General features: G+C 40.7%; 1 protein-coding gene and 1 long non-coding RNA gene across 5 annotated transcripts; one reads left to right on the forward strand and one right to left on the reverse strand.

The window, feature by feature from the left end:
• Nucleotides 1-1,831: 1,831 nt before the first annotated feature.
• Nucleotides 1,832-16,285, reverse strand: kiss1ra (KISS1 receptor a). Of its 4 annotated transcripts, XM_090182284.1 has the most exons (6): nucleotides 13,710-14,109; nucleotides 12,711-13,150; nucleotides 10,155-10,357; nucleotides 3,606-3,741; nucleotides 3,251-3,489; nucleotides 1,832-3,005 (listed from the first exon to the last, which is right to left on the reverse strand). In XM_090182284.1, the coding sequence occupies exons 3-6, from the start codon at nucleotides 10,179-10,181 to the stop codon at nucleotides 2,631-2,633; spliced, it is 777 nt and encodes a 258-aa protein (XP_090038410.1). In that variant the 5' UTR covers nucleotides 10,182-10,357; nucleotides 12,711-13,150; nucleotides 13,710-14,109; the 3' UTR covers nucleotides 1,832-2,630. The 4 variants fall into 4 exon arrangements, with proteins under 4 accessions (XP_090038410.1, XP_021468929.2, XP_090038411.1 ...); XM_021613254.3 differs by lacking the exons at nucleotides 10,155-10,357; nucleotides 12,711-13,150; nucleotides 13,710-14,109 and adding exons at nucleotides 14,746-14,870; nucleotides 15,798-16,285; XM_090182285.1 differs by lacking the exon at nucleotides 10,155-10,357 and having other exon boundaries at nucleotides 13,109-13,150.
• On the forward strand, nucleotides 13,899-16,117 carry LOC118965542 (uncharacterized). The gene is made up of 3 exons (XR_005052929.2): nucleotides 13,899-13,989; nucleotides 14,569-14,629; nucleotides 15,806-16,117. It is a non-coding gene; the product is annotated as an uncharacterized LOC118965542 (long non-coding RNA).
• Nucleotides 16,286-17,907: the final 1,622 nt, after the last annotated feature.

Consider the following 17,907-nt stretch of genomic DNA (forward strand, 5'->3'; position numbering starts at 1 on the left):
AGAACATAATAGTAAAGTAAATACTCACCACGCCTCATTGACTATGCCCCTAATTTAGCAGGCTCTGACACATCACATACACCCGTTCAATTGGCCTGAAATGTACCTCTTGACCGTCTCATTGTGCCATTCATGTGGAATTCCTAGCTACCATCATAAATCTCATTGAAAAAATGTGTAAATCGGGTGCAATCCTTTCACAGCTTTGAGATGGGTCAATAATAAAGACTTGTTAACATAATGTGTACTTCTGATAACATAATGGCCTCAAACCCATTTTGAGGTCACCTTGGACTGCTCATACAGTTCAACCATAGTGTCTATTAGGTTTCCCATTATGTATGTGACTTCCAATAACCTTTTTTAGTGCAATTGTATTCTTTTCATTTCATTGTGATCATTCTGCCTACGTGGTCAGCTTTTTTTTAACTCAAAAAATGTAATGATATTTGGATGAAACCAGATCAAAGTAGGTTTACCAAAGTATGAAAACTTGTTGCTTCTACGTTGATAAAGTTTGATCATAAAGTTACTGGTCCCGTCCCCCATGTCAGACACTTGGATTCTGGAGGCGGGATTATTAAGGTATTTTTGTGACACCACCAATGGTAACGTGTTATTCTCTCATTTAAATAAGTACCGACTTGTAACCACAAAATTGTCAAAGACTCCAGTCACCCAAGTCATAGACTGTTCTCTCTGCTACCGCACGGCAAGATGTACCGGAGCGCCAAGTCTAGGACCAAAAAGATCCTTAACAGCTTCTACCCTCAAGCCATAAGACTGCTGAACAATTAATCAAATGGTCACCAGGACTATTAACATTGGGCCCCTTTGTTTTCACACTGCTGCTACTCGCTGTTTTTTTAATCTATACAATCACTTTACAAATGACCTCGACTAACCTGTACCCCAGCACATAGCCGCGTTATTGTTATGTCATTTTCTTGGGTTACTTTATTTGATTTCACTTTAGTTTATTTAGTAAATAGTTTCTTAACTATTTCTTGAACTGCATTGTTGGTTAAGGCCTTGTAAGTAAGCATTTCACGGTAATGTTCTGCACCTGTTGTATTCGGTGCATGTGACAAATAAAATGTGATTTTAACATCACAGAGGGGCGTGCTTTACATGGCTAGGTAGCTAGTCTACTGGTGCCAACATTTGACTGCAGCCTTACAGCAAATAAGGCAAAGATATTTATAGTTTTACGCTTTCATGTGTTTCTAGTGTTAGCTAATCTCTCATGTACAGATTTTGTGTGTAAACTGTGAGAATATTTTTGTGAGAATTTAATTTTTTTTTTTTTTACCTTTATTTAACCAGGAAAGTCAGTTAAGAACAAATTCTTATTTTCAATGACAGCCTGGGAACAGTGGGTTAACTGCCTGTTCAGGGGCAGAACTCCCTGACTTTGTGCAAGTGTACCTAGAAGAATTTATGCTGTTTTGAAGGCAAAGGGTGGTCACACCAAATATGGATTTGATTTATTCACTCACTTTGCATTTTGTTAATTTATAAATATAATCTATTAACATGTCTATATTTTTTTAAAGCATTCTTACTTTACAGCATTTTCACACCTACCCAAAATGTTTGCACAGACTGTATATATAATGAAAGTTACCCAGACCTCACCCTGTACAGATTCAACTGAAAATGTCCAAGATGAACTAGCTAGCTAGCTTGATAAACAGTGCTGACAATTCAATTTGGGCTAGCTAGTTAAATTATACAGCCAACATTTTGTCTATATTGACGTTGTTACAATAACCAAACAGTTGGATAAACAAATCATTTGTGAAACCATGTGTAACGTATACAGCGTGAGTCAGGAAGCAGGAGGTGAGTTTAATAATACAATTATAAACAAGAACAAACATAAGCCACATACTGACCGTGCGAGAGAACAATACCACCTAATGACTGATGACAAGTGAGAGCTAAGTAAAGGGGGAGTAATCAAGGAGCAAATGATGAGCAGGTGTGTGGTTGCCAGGTGTGCGCAATGTGAGTTGCCACGACCGGAGGTTTGTTGACCGGCGACGTCGAGCACTGGGGGGAGGGAGCAGGAATGACACCGTGATGTGATGTATGACAGGATTGGAAGTTGCATGCAATTTCAATGATGTTTGAGTTGTTTTGTGTATCAGCAAATATGCTTGAGATAATGTCACTGCATCCATGTTGCTAGACTTTTTCAAAGAACAGTCAGTCAAGGTGAGCTCCCCGCCCACTCAGCCTACTAGCTCCATTCAGTATGTCTTTTCAGACTTCCTGGTTTGACGAGAGAAATTTGCTTTATCAGGAAAAAATATTATGGGTGTTGTTATTTTATATGGGAACCAGAATGACTGTTTCGGGACCTTTAATGTCCTTTCAAGTCTGTGATACCAGAACAGAGCAGGATCAGTCAGATTTTGTAGAATTGCAAACAAACACATCAAGTACCATTTTAAAATGCTGGTTCCACCAGGTGTTTGCCTTCAGAACAGTGTGATTTCACAGCAGGCTATGTTGAGCAGTGTGCATTCACAGCAGTCTGTCATGTGTATGTTTGTTTGTGTGCACAGTGAACTGAATCTCCAGCAGCTCTGTCCCCCGGAAGCTCACTCTGACCATGGCTCATTTCATTTCCCATCGTTGTTGCCTTCCTCTGCAGCAACTAACTTGATTTCTGCATTAGCCACGCGTGACATGACACTGCTGTCTCTAACTTTGTGTTTGAACAGGAAGGGGAAAGTCTTCTTGAAAGACTTGCGGAAACTGGCTCCCATGAAGCCGTAAACGATTGGGTTGATGGAGGAGTTAGCGTAGGACATGCAGTTAGCCCAGGTCTTGATCTTATAGGTGGCGTAGTTGACCCTGTAGTTGGGGTAGAAGGACTGGAACAGGGCGAAGAGCTGGATAGGCCCCCAGCAGATGGTGAATAGCAGGACAATCACCACCACCATCTTGGAGATCTTACTCCTCAGAGTGACAGTCCTCTCAGACAACAGGTGGACCTGTGGTAGAAATGTTAAGTTACCTCACTACCACTGTGATGGGCTTAGAAATGACCTAAACTGTATGTAGTTCAAATCATGGCCACAGGCTAAGGGTCTATATGAACATACTGTAGAATACCTGAAAATTGGAAGGGATCCAAATATGAACTCATGCTTTCATTGTGTAACCTTGACAAAGGAGTGCACCTATTAAAGTTGTAAACTGTCATAAAGGAACACCCAAAGTAATGTTCTTTCCATACCTGGTAATTATTGTCTACTGGTTCCACTGACGGCTGGCCCACCCTCTTCAGCATGAGTGTGTAGCAGAAGGAGATGGTGATGACAGGTAGTAGGTAGGCAGCTATGAACTGGTACAGGATGAAAGCCCTCTCCTGGGTCTTTGAGGGAAACCTCTCCATGCAGTAGTGTCTTGGTCCATACCAGTAGCCCTCCTCAATTCTCTGGTACATGAAAATCGGGGTGGATAGAATGAAGGAACCTTTAAAAAACAACATTTCATTAGTTGAATTTTGTAGAAAATGTTAGTGTTCACAATGCGTTGAACCAAAAATCCATGGTTTGCTATAAGTTCAGGTAGGGTAGCATCTGACTTACCGATCCATATGCAGATGCTAACTACCATGGCGACTCGTGTAGTGCGATGGCGTAAGGACTTCAGGGGGTAGACTGTGACATAGCAGCGGTCCCCACTCATAGCAGTGAGTGTAATGCAGGTGGCTTGAACAGTCACCTGAGAAAAGAAAGTAACAAAATAATCTTGGCTGTTTGCAGGTGAAACAAGTATTTTACATCTGCCTGCCCTCACACTGGGAAGTAATGAAAATGATGAGCATATAATGAGAACATTTTACTTTACGAAGAAATGCATCTCAAATCATTATTAACTCATCCTCCTCGGTTAAGTGTCATTCACATTATTTTATGAATGTTTTTACTTTTATCCTATACAATCTAGTTTCTTTCACACAGAATTAATCAAATAATTTGGACATCAGTTCCCCATAATAAAACTTAAATGGTGCATGATGCCTTCGAGGGTCGGTGACAATCTGTGTTAACAGATAAGCAGGTTCTAAACAATGTATTGTTGTTACACATCACTCAGAGTGGGAGTTGTGACCTAGTTCAGTGTAACTACAGTACTTGATCTATCTAGCGCCCTTGTTTTTCATTGAAGAGCAAAAGGGGGCCTGTTCCGGTGTTCATCTTTGATCCGAAGATAAGTGCCCTACACTTATCATAATGTAGGGACAGAATACATTAGCCTCCTGAACAAAGAGAACCACTGCATGTGGGTTGAAAAATATAAAAAAAATAAAACATTTACAATCAACATATTAACACAAAACAGCAAAGAATTCCAATTGATATTAAAATGGTTTCAAAAACGTTTGCATTAATTAATCCTCCCACGTACCTTCCACTTACACACTGCCCACAAAAAAAGTATTTCCTTTGCATATACACTGCACCATTCCCCTAACCCCATATCCCAATTCGTGCCACCCATAAGGGAGAAACCTACATGCTAAATATAGACCATATATAGTGTTCTCTACAGATTATAGAAAAGAGCAAAAGCTCTGAACTATCTGTTCAGACCCTAGTCTTACCTCCCTACCTACAGGTTATGGAACATTTCTCCAGTAGGTTTCCTCAAGGAGAACGCCTCCAATTGCATGTCAAAGATGATAAAACAAAAACACTGTAGGAAATACATCAGTAATATCTAAAATCACTACAGTAAATACTACAGAATACTAGTCTGCAAAAATACTACAGTAAATACAACAGCATAATATAATCCGCAAAAACATTACATGAATTACCATAGTATATACTAGTTATTTTACTACTGCATTTATTATATAGTTAACTGTAAAGACTAGTGTACTACAGTAAATATTACAGTATTCACTGCAAAAACACTACAGTGAATATTATATTAGACTGAACAAAAATATAAACACAACATGTAAAGTGTTGGTCCCTTGTTTCATAAGCTGAAATAAAAGATCTCAGAAATGTTCGATATTATGCACAAAAAGCTTATTTCTAAAAAATGTTGTGCACAAATGTTTACATCCCTGTCAGTGAGCATTTCTCCTTTGCCAAGATAATCCATCCACCTGACAGGAGTGCCATATCCAGAAGCTGATTAAACAGCACGACCATTACACAGGTGCACCTTGTGCTGGGGACAATAAAAGGCCACTCATAAATGTGTAGTTTTGTCACACAACACAATGTCACAGATGTCTCAAGTTTTGAGTGAGCGTACTGACTGCAGGAATATCCACCAGTTTAGGTCAAAGAATTTAACGTTAATTTCTCTACCATAAGCAACCTCCAATGTAATTTTAACAAATTTGGCAGTACGTCCAACCGGCCTCACAATCGCAGACCAGGTGTAACCACACCAGCCCAGGACCTCCACATCCGGCTTGAGACCAGCCACCCGGACAGTTGATGAAACTGTGGGTTTGCACAACCAAAGAATTTCTGTACAAATTGTCAGACACCATCTCAGGGAGCTCATCTGAGGGATTGTCCTCAATAGGGTCTTGACCTGACTGCAGTTCGGCGTCGTAACCAACTTCAGTGGGCAAGTGTTCACCTTCGATGACCACTGGCAAGCTGTTCTTCACAGATTAATCCCGATTTCAACTGTACCGAGCAGATGGCAGATGTGTGTGTGTGTGTGTGTGTGTGTGTGTGTGTGTGTGTGTGTGGTTTGCTAACGTCAATGTTGTGAACAGAGTGCCCCATGATGGCGGTGGGGTTATGGTATGGGCAGGCATAAACTACAGACAACAAACACAATTGCAGTTTATCAATGTCAATTTGAATGCAGAGATACCATGACAAAATCCTGAGGCTCATTGTCATGCCATTCATGAGTGTGGTGTCAGGAAAATAACCTCACACTCAACGTCAACATAACTAAGGAGATGATTGTGGACTTCAGGAAACAGCAGAGGGAACACCCCCCTATCCACATCGATGGAACAGTAGTGGAGAGGGTAGCAAGTTTTAAGTTCCTCGGCATACACATCACAGACAAACTGAATTGGTCCACTCACACAGACAGTATCGTGAAGAAGGCGCAGCAGCGCCTCTTCAACCTCAGGAGGCTGAAGAAATTCGGCTTGTCACCAAAAGCACTCACAAACTTCTACAGATGCACAATCGAGAGCATCCTGGCGGGCTGTATCACCGCCTGGTATGGCAACTGCACCGCCCTCAACCGTAAGGCTCTCCAGAGGGTAGTGAGGTCTGCACAACGCATCACCGGGGGCAAACTACCTGCCCTCCAGGACACCTACACCACCCGATGTCACAGGAAGGCCATAAAGATCATCAAGGACATCAACCACCCGAGCCACTGCCTGTTCACCCCGCTATCATCCAGAAGGCGAGGTCAGTACAGGTGCATCAAAGCTGGGACCGAGAGACTGAAAAACAGCTTCTATCTCAAGGCCATCAGACTGTTAAACAGCCACCACTAACACTGAGTGGCTGCTGCCAACACACTGACACTGACTCAACTCCAGCCACTTTAATAATGGGAATTGATGGGAAATTATGTAAATATATCACTAGCCACTTTAAACAATGCTACCTTATATAAATGTTACTTACCCTACATTATTCATCTCATATGCATACGTATATACTGTACTCTAGATCATCGACGGTATCCTTATGTAATACATGTATCACTAGCCACTTTATACTATACTATGCCACTTTGTTTACATACTCATCTCATTTGTACATACTGTACCCGATACCATCTACTGTATCTTGCCTATGCTGCTCTGTACCATCACTCATTCATATATCCTTATGTACATATTCTTTATCCCCTTACACTGTGTACAAGACAGTAGTTTTGGAATTGTTAGTTAGATTACTTGTTATTACTGCATTGTCGGAACTAGAAGCACAAGCATTTCGCTACACTCGCATTAACATCTGCTAACCATGTGTATGTGACAAATAAAATTTGATTTTGATTTGATCCTCCACCATCACCTCATGTTTCAGCATGATAATGCATGGCCCCATGTCGCAAGGATCTGTACACAATTCCTGGAAGCTGAAAATGTCCCAGTTTGCCATGGCCTCCTTACTCACCAGACATGCCACCCATTGAGCATGTTTTGGATGCTCTGGATCGACATGTACGCCAGCGTGTTACAGTTCCCCCCCAATGTCCAGCAACTTCACACAGCCATTGAAGAGTGGGACAACATTCCACAGGCCACAATCAACAGCCTGATCAACTCTATGAGATGTGTCACACTGCATGAGGCAAATGGTGGTCACACCAGATACTGACTGGTTTTCTGATCCACGCCACTATCTGATCCACGCCCCTATCATATCTGTAATTCCCATTCATGTGAAATCCATAGATTAGGGCCTAATGAATTTATTTAAATGGACTGATTTCTTTATATGAACTCTAACTCCAACATTTTAGAAATGATTGCATATTGCGTTTATATTTTTGTTCAGTGTATTTATACCGTAGTATACTATAGTAATTTTTTATGTGGGTGTACAGCAGCAGGGATATTAGCATTTGTGGGGGAGTAAATTATCGATTAGACTGCCAAAAATATACATCATGGAGAGAGCTGGTCCTTTTGATAACGAAGAAAAAGCTTAACAAAGGACTCATGAGACTGAAAAGATTTGGCATGGGTCCCCAGATCCTCAAAAAGTTCTGCAGCTGTACAAATTGAGAGCGGTTGCATCACTGCCCTGGTGTAACAGTTTTGCTTCCGTCCCTCTCCTCGCCCCTACCTGGGCTCAAACCAGAAACCCACTGCACACATCAACAACTGCCTCCCACAAAGCATCGTTAACTATCGCTCCACAAAAGCCATAGCCCTTGCAGAGCAAGGGAAACAACTACTTCAAGGTCTCAAGAGCGAGTGACCTCACTGATTGAAATGCTATTAGCGTGCACCCCGCTAACCATTTCGCACCGGTTACACTGGTGTGGCAACTGCTCGGCATCTGACCATAGTGCCCAGTACCTCACTGGGGTGAAGCTTCCTGACATCCAGGACCTATATACTAGGGCGGTGTCAGAGGAAGGCCCCAAAAAAATGGTCAAAGACTCCAGTCCCCCAAGTCATAGACTGTTCTCTCTCACTTTACAAATTACATTGACTAACCTGTACCCTTGCACATTGACCGCCTGTATATAGCCTCGTTATTGTTGTGTCCTTTTCTTGTTTATTTAGTAAATCGTTTCTTAACTCTACTTCTTGAACTGCATTGATGGTTAAGGGCTTGTAAAGTAAGCATTTTTACGGTAAGGTCTACACCTGTTGTATTCAGCGCATGTGACTAATAAGATTTGATAGAGTCTATGTAGAAGTTTTTTTGAGCATTAGTCATGATTTTCAAACCTTCACATAATAATAATAATACATTTCTTTGCGCCTTCCAAGATACCCACAGACATATTATGTTTCGCACTCCTTAAATTGAGACATTTCAGATATATTTCCAGTGGAATGTCCCTGGTTCAATATAGTTCAGTTCAACACAATGAAATGTGTTGATAACATCCTGTGGCTTGCTGACTTGTAAAGCCAAGGTCATTCAGTGAAAGCCCTGGTTTAATGAGATGTTTGGGATTGACAAAGCTCACAGGAACCCCCTGGTGGCTGATAACGGTTCATGTGATGAAGAGAGGTCTGACTGACAATAGTGTGGTGCATGCTGCTAAAACTTCTTCTACCTTGCTCATCATTGCATTTTTGCACCTTCACTTTTGTACTGTGTTTTTGACAGACTTCTGTGTCTATAAAAGATCAATACTCTGTACTGTGGTGAAAATTAAACACTCTACACTGACAGCTGAGATTGGATCCTAGGATAGGTGTCTCTGTCCATCTATGCTCGGAACTTTAGTAATTTGACAATCCAACAGATTAGTTTTAATCATGCAAACCTGCTTGAAGCTGTGGTTAACCGCAAGAAGTCTGATGGACTGTTTGTCTCAATTTTTTTTAAATGGAGAAAGGACATTCTTTATATAGACAGTGATTCATCATTCACTTGCCCAAATTAAGTCATGATTCATAACCAACCAGTCTTATGTTATACTGATCGCACTATACATTTGTGCGTGTACATATGGTTGTCCTTGTTTGATAGAGCTATTGGACATCTTTTAGCGATTCATTGCTAAATATACAATGCATTTTTCCAGTCTCTGAAGGACTACAACTTGTGTATCAGCTACATGGTAGATTAAAAAAACATGAGCTGGCGCACACCCAGAATAATAATTTGCGTGGAGGTGCTGACTAACAGCGAACAAACTATCAAAATAAAGAAAGTCGCACACTCCATGTGTAATCTCCCAGCCATTTAATGGGTATTAACCAACATTTCAGCATCACTGTGCCTTCTTCAGGTTGACCCTGGGTGACCCCAAAGAAGGCACAGTGATGCTGAAACGTTGGTTAATACCCATTAAATTGCTGGGAGATTACACATGGAGTGTGCGACTTTATTTTGATAGTTTATATCAGCTACATGGTGACATTCAACCATGCATGTTTCAACCGGAATATAGCGAAAAGGATTCGAGACAAAGAGTTGGACTTTGCTAATGTTAGAAGCTCAGCTACAGCCGATGCCAGGACCAAGAGGGCAGATGACCGATATGGTGACTAATTAATAAAGTTAGCCCACTGGCTAACTTTAGTTTATTGTGTGTTGCTGGCTAACATACTATTGTGTTACAGTGGTGGGGGAAATACAATTATTTTTATGCTTGCTAACTTAGCTAGGTAGCTAGCTAAGTTGGGTAAACGACTACCGGTAGCTATATCTACAGTGCCTCTGCAAAGTATTCAGACCCCTCGACTTTTTCCACATTTTGTTACAGCCTAATGCTAAAATGAATTCAATCGTTTTTCCCACCTCAATATCCCATGACAAAGCAAACAGTTTATTTTTTGTTGTTGTTGCTAATTTACAAAAAAACTAACAGAAATATCACATTTACATAAGTATTAAAGATCCTTTACTCAGTACTTTGTTGAAGCACCTTTGGCAGCAATTACAGCATAGGGTCTTCTTGGGTATGATGGTACAAGCATGGCACACCTGTATTTTGGGGAGTTTTCCCCCCATTCTTCTCTGCAGATCCCGTCAAGCACTGTCAGGTTGGATGGGTAGCATTGCTGGACAGCTATTTTCAGGTCTCTTACAGAGATATTGGATTGGGTTGAAGTCCAGGCTCTGGCTGGGCCACTCAAGGACATTTAGAGACTTGTCCCGAAGCCACTCCTGCACTGAACTGTGCCACACTGTTAATTAAAAAAATGGATGTTACTTTTACCATATAACATTGCTGTTGAATACCCAGTAGCATGAAATAGTGTACACTACCCTGTATTTTTGATTTTGACATTTCTGGATGCCAAGCATGTTTTATGCTATAGAGCCCTGTACAGCTTATTTAAATAAATATATTCTGTGAATCCATAAAGGCAGACAAATTTAGAAGACTGATATAAAATATCCATATTTATTTTATAGTGGTTCTACATGGTCTTATGCTGCGCCACACAAACTGCATTTACAAAGGCAGACCAATTCTGATATTCTTCCCATCAATTGGCCTTTTCAGAACTGATCTGATTAGTCAAAATAACAATTTGTGGGAAAAAAATTCAGAATTAGGCTACCTGTGTAAACGCAGCCATAGTCCTTTATCTGGCTTCGGTACACTGGCAGTGGTGTTCAGCATGGTGGGCTGGGGAAGCTGAGACTCTTATGGCGAATGGCCTTGTCCTGTCTGCAGTGAACGGTCAGCTAGATAAGACTCTGACGAAAGTGGCGGAGGGCTTCTTAAACACACCTCTTGCAGAATATTTGCTGGTACTGCAAGTCTCCTGTCAAGACATGGTTGTGATGTTAGCATTTTTTATTTTTGGAAGGGACGTAGGGTAACACGCCTTTGTTGGTAAAGGTGTCAACCAAATGGGACCGGCTAGCGTATTGTTAAGGGCCAATGAGGGAACATTGGGAGCTGCTTTTGAGAGGAAAGATCAGTCAACCAAGTGAATAGGCTGGGGGGCTAAAGAATGTGTGAAAAGTCTTAGGAGGGCAATTCTTACACAGGGAGTTTGAGGAGAAATGGCACCTCAATCGCTGATACACAACAATACATTTACTTTCTAAGCCAGGATTTCCAAACTCAGTCTTGGGAACCCGAAGGAGTGTACACTTTGGTTTTTTCCATAGCATGACACAGCTGATTAAAATAACCAAAGCTTGATGAAGATTTCATTATTTGAATCACTTGTGTATTGCTAAGGCAACAACCAAAACATGCACCCCTTGGGATCCCCAGGACCAAGTTTAGGAAACGATGGTCTAAGCACCACCCTGCAAAACCAAAAACCCCTTCCTCATCTCAAAGTACTGTCTGTAAACCTCCCCCAGCCCATTGACAGATCATTCTGGTCAATAGTAGCCCTTTGCAGGGGCTTTTTGTAGACATGTCTGTGTACTGTGTTTTGAGAACCTGCTGAGAGAAGAATGAAGTGGTTGTGTTATTACTGTTGTAGTTTTGATTTTATACCTTTCAGTGTCCCTTGCTGGTTGCTGTCCCAAAATCTTGTTGTGCTCCATAACCTTAAGGTGTGTCTGCTCCCTCATGCTTGTGTACTCAAAATAACAACACTTTGGGGGGTATGCTTCAGCAGGGCACCATAGAATAACTCCAGATTAGATGTCGACCGATTATGATTTTTCAACGCCGATAACGATTATTGGAGGACCAAAAAGGCCAATATTTATTTATTTGTAATAATGACAATTACAACCATACTGAATGAACACTTATTTTAACTTAATATAATACATCAATAAAATCAATTTAGCGTCAAGTAAATAATGAAACGTTCAATTTGGTTTAAATAATGCAAAAAACAAAGTGTTGGAGAAGTAAGTACAAGTGCAATATGTGCTATGTAAGAAAGCTAACGTTTATGTTCCTTGAGAACATATGAAAGCTGGTGGTTCCTTTTAACATGAGTCTTCAATATTCCCAGGTAAGACGTTTAAGGTTGTAGTTATTATAGGAATTATAGGACTATTTCCCTCTGTACCATTTGTATTTCATTAACCTTTGACTATTGGATGTTCTTATAGGCACTTTAGTATTGCCAGTGTAACAGTATAGCTTCCGTCCCTCTCCTCGCTCTTCCCTGGGCTCGAACGAGGAACACATCAACAACAGCCACACTCAAAGCAGCGTTACCCATGCAGAGCCAGGGAAACAACCACAGGCTCAGAGCGAGTGACGTTTGAAACGCTATTAGCGTGAGCTAACTAGCTAGCCATTTCACATCGGTTACACCAGCCTCATCTCGGGAGTTGATAGGCTTGAAGTCATAAACAGTGCAATGCTTGACGCACAACGAAGAGCTGCTGGCAAAACGCACGAAAGTGCTGTTTGAATGAATGTTTACGCGCCTGCTTCTGCCTACCACCGCTCAGTCAGATACTTAGATACCTGTATGCTCAGTCAGATTATATGCAACGCAGGACACGCTAGAAAATATCTAGTAATATCATCAACCATGTGTAGTTAACTAGTGATTATGATTGTTTTTTTTTATAAGATAAGTTTAATGCTAGCTAGCAACTTACCTTGGCTTACTGCATTCGCGTAACAGGCAGTGTGGAGACCGAGAGAGGCAGGTCGTTATTGCGTTGGACTAGTTAACTGTAAGGTTGCAAGATTGGATGGCCCAAGCTGACAAGGTAAACATCTGTTCTGCCCTTGAACAAGGCAGTTACCCCACTGTTCTCCAGTAGGCCGTCATTGTAAATAAGAATTTGTTCTTAACCGACTTGCCTAGTTAAAAAGGTAAAAATAATAAAATATTATTAATTGCATGGTCTGGAAGGTACTCTGTGGTCCTCTGGTTACCTTTAACCACCTGTAACCCCATTACACAAACAAAACAAAAACTACCCAATTCATGTTAATACCATCAAATTGAGCTCTCTTAGTCGTCAGCTTGTAAATATTTTTGCCAACTTGCCTTCACCTGCAGAGTTGGGGTTGGAAGCCGATTCTGTACCACCTACAACAAAATGCACAACAATACACAATTTAACCACCCCACTAATTGTACTGATCTCTATTAGCCTGGCTAGTTTACGTAACCGAACATGGACATTTCAATATTATCTGCTATCTAGCTTCATTAAGTTTGTCAGCAAAATGTATATCCAGCTGAGACTAGATGACAACCAACCATAGACGATTACACATATTCAATACTGCTAACGTTATCAACACACAGAGTGAGTTAGCTATGTCGACAATTATATTCTTACTAAAGGAGTGTTTTCCAGGCAAGGGGGAATAGATAGCTACCCGATTGCACTAATCTTATTTGCTAAAATGATGTAGTTTACGTTGGTCTAAGATATAACAAACATGTTTACTTTGCTGAAGGTAGTTAACAGTCTAGCAGTGACTACCATGGCATAGGCGAAATTGATTGACAGTGCGCATACTAAAAAAGATAGCTAACGTTATGATTTAGCTGATGGCTTGCGGAGTCCTATAGTATACAGCACTGTAACGTCAGCCAGCTAATTTAGCTAGTCCAGCAAGGCTAGTTAATATTAGGTTACCTCTTATCGAGAATCTTCCATTTTGTTGTGAAGGAAATAAAAAATAAAAAATCGATGGTATCGCATCACTTCTCAGCTGTCGTCGAAATGGATTCCCCAACAGTTCAGCCTGAAAACCCCTCTGATAATCTTTGGTCCCCGTAATGCGCGCCATCATTCTCGATAGCCGCAAGCCACTGACAGCATCCGGGGAAATCTCTGGTAGGTAGCACAGTGAAAGATGACTCATTTTCGCTCGTTTGTAATGAGCACAGAACACCACACAGGCGTAATGACAAACGTAAGTGAAAAACAGGTCTATGGAAGTTCTGAGATTGCTGTGTTGTTCGTCAGTACACAATGCCATATTTGTTTGGTTTTGTCGGCATGCCCCAATCTACTTTAGCGGGCGGTTTACTATGACTTCGTGGTTTACCATGAGCAGACAAATACACAGGAGGAAGTCGAAACTTCCTGATTCTACCAGTGAAATTAAAATGTGTTCGTTCTAGCTTGTGGTTTGGATAATTGTGATGTTTATGATAAAAACGTAATGTTGTTAAATATAGTAATGACTATATGCCGTGGTGAAGACAGGGTGAAATTCCCCTTTAACCAATCTGTCTCCAAATGGAGTAGGAGCATATAAATATGATCAGATAAGCCGGGCATTTTGATTTCATTTATCAACCTGATTGCTTTAATATAAAACAATAAAAAACATATATTGGTATTCAAATTGCATTTAAAAACACTATGTTGAAAAATGAGCATGAACCTCTCACCAGGTAAATGAAATTGCACTGCAAATTCAATATTGCAGTTATGTAATTTAATTGAGTACAGCCTGGCACCAGATGAAATTTGTTTTATTATTCAGACTAATAGGACAAGTACCTCAGGGGTCCAGTCGAGGGGAATGCTACCCAAATGACATTATGGTGAGAAATTCCATCATTGCATGCACAACAAATATATTTTGGCTGTTTGTTATCTACTTTTTAAAACTGATAGAAGTTTGTGACCAGAGGCAATGTGTTTTATTGAAATGATTTACCTGTTGTAGAAAGGCAACAAATTTGCACATGAAGTCCCCAAATACCCACCCAGGGAGTGGGTAGAGAGTGGCTGTGAACGGGACACAACACACCAGGAAGATGATGTCTGTGGCAGCCAAGTTAGCTGTAGAAATAAGCTCAGTTAGGAGGGAACTCATTCATTTCTTACTGATTAACACACTTTTGCAACATAAAATAACCATTTGAACATTTGAGTCATGAAGCTATTAATTTTAATAAATACCTCGTTGTGTTAGAGTCAAAGGCATGTCACCAAGTATTTTGGCATTGGCATCAAAGAGCTAATTTATTTCACAAAAATCAGAAAGCTAAATACACATGGGTCGGGCGTACTGCAGTATTTCTTTCTGAAATGATGAGCGATATCATTGTTTCACTGCCATGGAGTAGTCTTATCACTGCAGGTGGACAGGACCTGCTGGGCTTGAATGTTGCCACCCATGGAGATATTAGTCAGTCATGTCAAATACACACGCACAAACACACACACAGATATTTGCGCACATCACGTGCACTCACACAAACATGCATGCAGATGCCATTGTTATTTATAAGCACAGAGATAATAATGCTGTCCACATTCATGGTTAATTCATCATATCTCTGACAAGAACTCCATTGATGTATCACGTCTCCACTCCACACATGCATTTCCAATGTCAAACAAGATCCATTATTTAGTATAGACACAGGATCCCTATATTTAATATTTAGTCTGTATGTATACAGTACTGTATAGGTACATTCACCAGACTATGAATAAGGTTACTATCGACAATATTAATATACAGTTGTCAACATAAAAAGACAAATACAGTCATTAAGGCTGAATGATTATACAGGCATCATTAGTCCTAGTTTACAGTGAAAATAAACTATTTATCTGGGCAACATACATAACATAACATTGATTGTGACAGTAACACACAAAGAACAAGTTTCACGACAATCCACAAGAATAATGATGTTCAGGGTATTATAAATGGAAAAACCTTTGTAACTGTGAGGGAAAACGTTTGGTCTTGCTTACCTATGTAGAAGTTGGTGGCAGTCCTCATCTGCCTGTGTTTGGAGATTACATAGATTACCAGAGAGTTCCCGATGAGCCCCACCAGCATGATGAGAGCGAAGAAGAGAGGCACCAGCCAGGCGTCCGTCAGGAATGGGTGCTCCCCCTCCTCCGGATTCTCCAGAGAAGCATTCAGCTCAGACGCATTGAACCACATCAGGACTGTAGAATTCCACACGTCTGGAGGGAACATCTTGATGTGTGAAAAGAAGTCGAAGATCTTCAAATGTAGCCTTGGGGTGATAACTTGTGTATAATAAATCCCTTTTAACTACTGAAAAGGAAAATTATATCTGTCCAGATAACATTGGGGAGTCATAAAGGCTCAGGTGGTGATGTGTTCTTAGGAGTCCCTAGATCTGTCTATGGTAAGAATGTCTATGGTTAGAATGAGTCTGACTGTAGGGTAGACTTCTGTTGAGCTCACAGCTGCCTCCTAAACTGCTTCTACTCAAGGACGAAATCCCGTTGGCTTTATACTGAGCAGGGGCGCACGTGGCAACTGCCTGATTGTCGAATAAATAGGTGATGTCAGGTCTCCTAGCAACATTTTCCCTATCCAGAGTTTGGTACCTCATACACTCTGCTTTCAATGCATTCGGAAGCTGTCTTATCATATGATATCGATCATATCCATAGTAAATATAAGAAATACAAATGACGTGTTCTGTGAAAATGCATTCAGCGTGCATCAAGTTAAATTCACAGCCAAAAAAAGCATTTGAATCATGGATAAGCAGCACTTACAGTTAAATTGGAAGATACAATTCTGCAATTTAGTGCCAAGGAGTCTTTCTAAATGTTTATGCTATTTTCTTAAGATCAAAAATATGAAGCTTGTTATCAGACATTTACCTGTGAATAATGATAGTAAATATAATTTTACTGCAATTCAATTGGATCTTGTACTGTACATGTACAGGTACATCCATAGAAATTAGCATTACCACAGGTTTCGTCATGTTATGTTGATATGATATGTCATCATGAAATTAGCATTGAGGTATTATGCATTCTTTTTTCAGGACAAATACTCTCCTCCCTTACAAAAAAGCCCTACAGGAATCCTGCACGAAAGATCTTGCGGAATATACACTGAACAAAAATATAAACGCAACATGTAAAGTGTTGGACCCATGTTTCATGAGCTGATATTATCATGACTCAGGATATGACCCAGATGCAGACACGGGAGGCGGATAGTACAGTTCTCAGATGATTTATTAGAAACACGGGGCAGGCAGAGGTTCATAATCAGGTCAGAGTCAGGCAGGTACAGGACGGCAGGCAGGCTCAGGGCAGGCAGAATGGTCAGAACCAGGAAAAATTAGGAAACAGAACTAGAGCAACAGGAAAACGGGAAAGAACGCTGGTAAAACCTGACAAGACAAGAAGAACTGGCAACAGACAAACAGAGAACACAGGTATAAATACACAGGGGATAAGAAGAAGATGGGAGGGGGGTGGAGACAAGCACAAAGACAGTTGAAACAGATTAGGGTGTGACAGAAATAAAACATCCCAGAAAGTTTCCATAGGCACAAAAAGCTTATTTCTCTCAAAGTTTGTGCTCAAATTTGTTTACATCCTTGTTAGTGAGCATTTCTCCTTTGCCAAAATAATCCATCCATCTGACAGGTGTGGCATATCAAGAAGCTGATTAAACAGCATTATCATTACACAGGTGCACCTTGTGCTGGGGACAATAAAAGGCCACTCTAAAATGTGCGGTTCTGTCACACAACACAATGCCACAGATTTTGAGGGAGCATGTAATTGATATGTTGAATGCAGGAATGTTCACCAGAGCTGTAGCCAGAGAATTTAATGTTAATTTCTCTACCATAAGCCGCCTCCAACCTCGTTTAAGAGAATTTGGCAGTACATCCAACCAGCCTCACAACCGCAGGCCATGTGTATGGCGTCGGGTGGGTGAGCAGTTTTCTGATGTCAATTTTGTGAGCAGAGTGCCCCATGGTGGCGGTGGGGTTATGGTATGGACAAGCATAAGCTACGGACAACGAACACAATTGCATTTTATTGATTGGCAATTTGAATGCACAAATATACC

The sequence above is a fragment of the Oncorhynchus mykiss genome, chromosome 8 (genome assembly GCF_057628025.1).
Source record: "Oncorhynchus mykiss isolate SJ-2025 chromosome 8, ASM5762802v1, whole genome shotgun sequence".
NCBI lineage: Eukaryota > Metazoa > Chordata > Actinopteri > Salmoniformes > Salmonidae > Oncorhynchus > Oncorhynchus mykiss.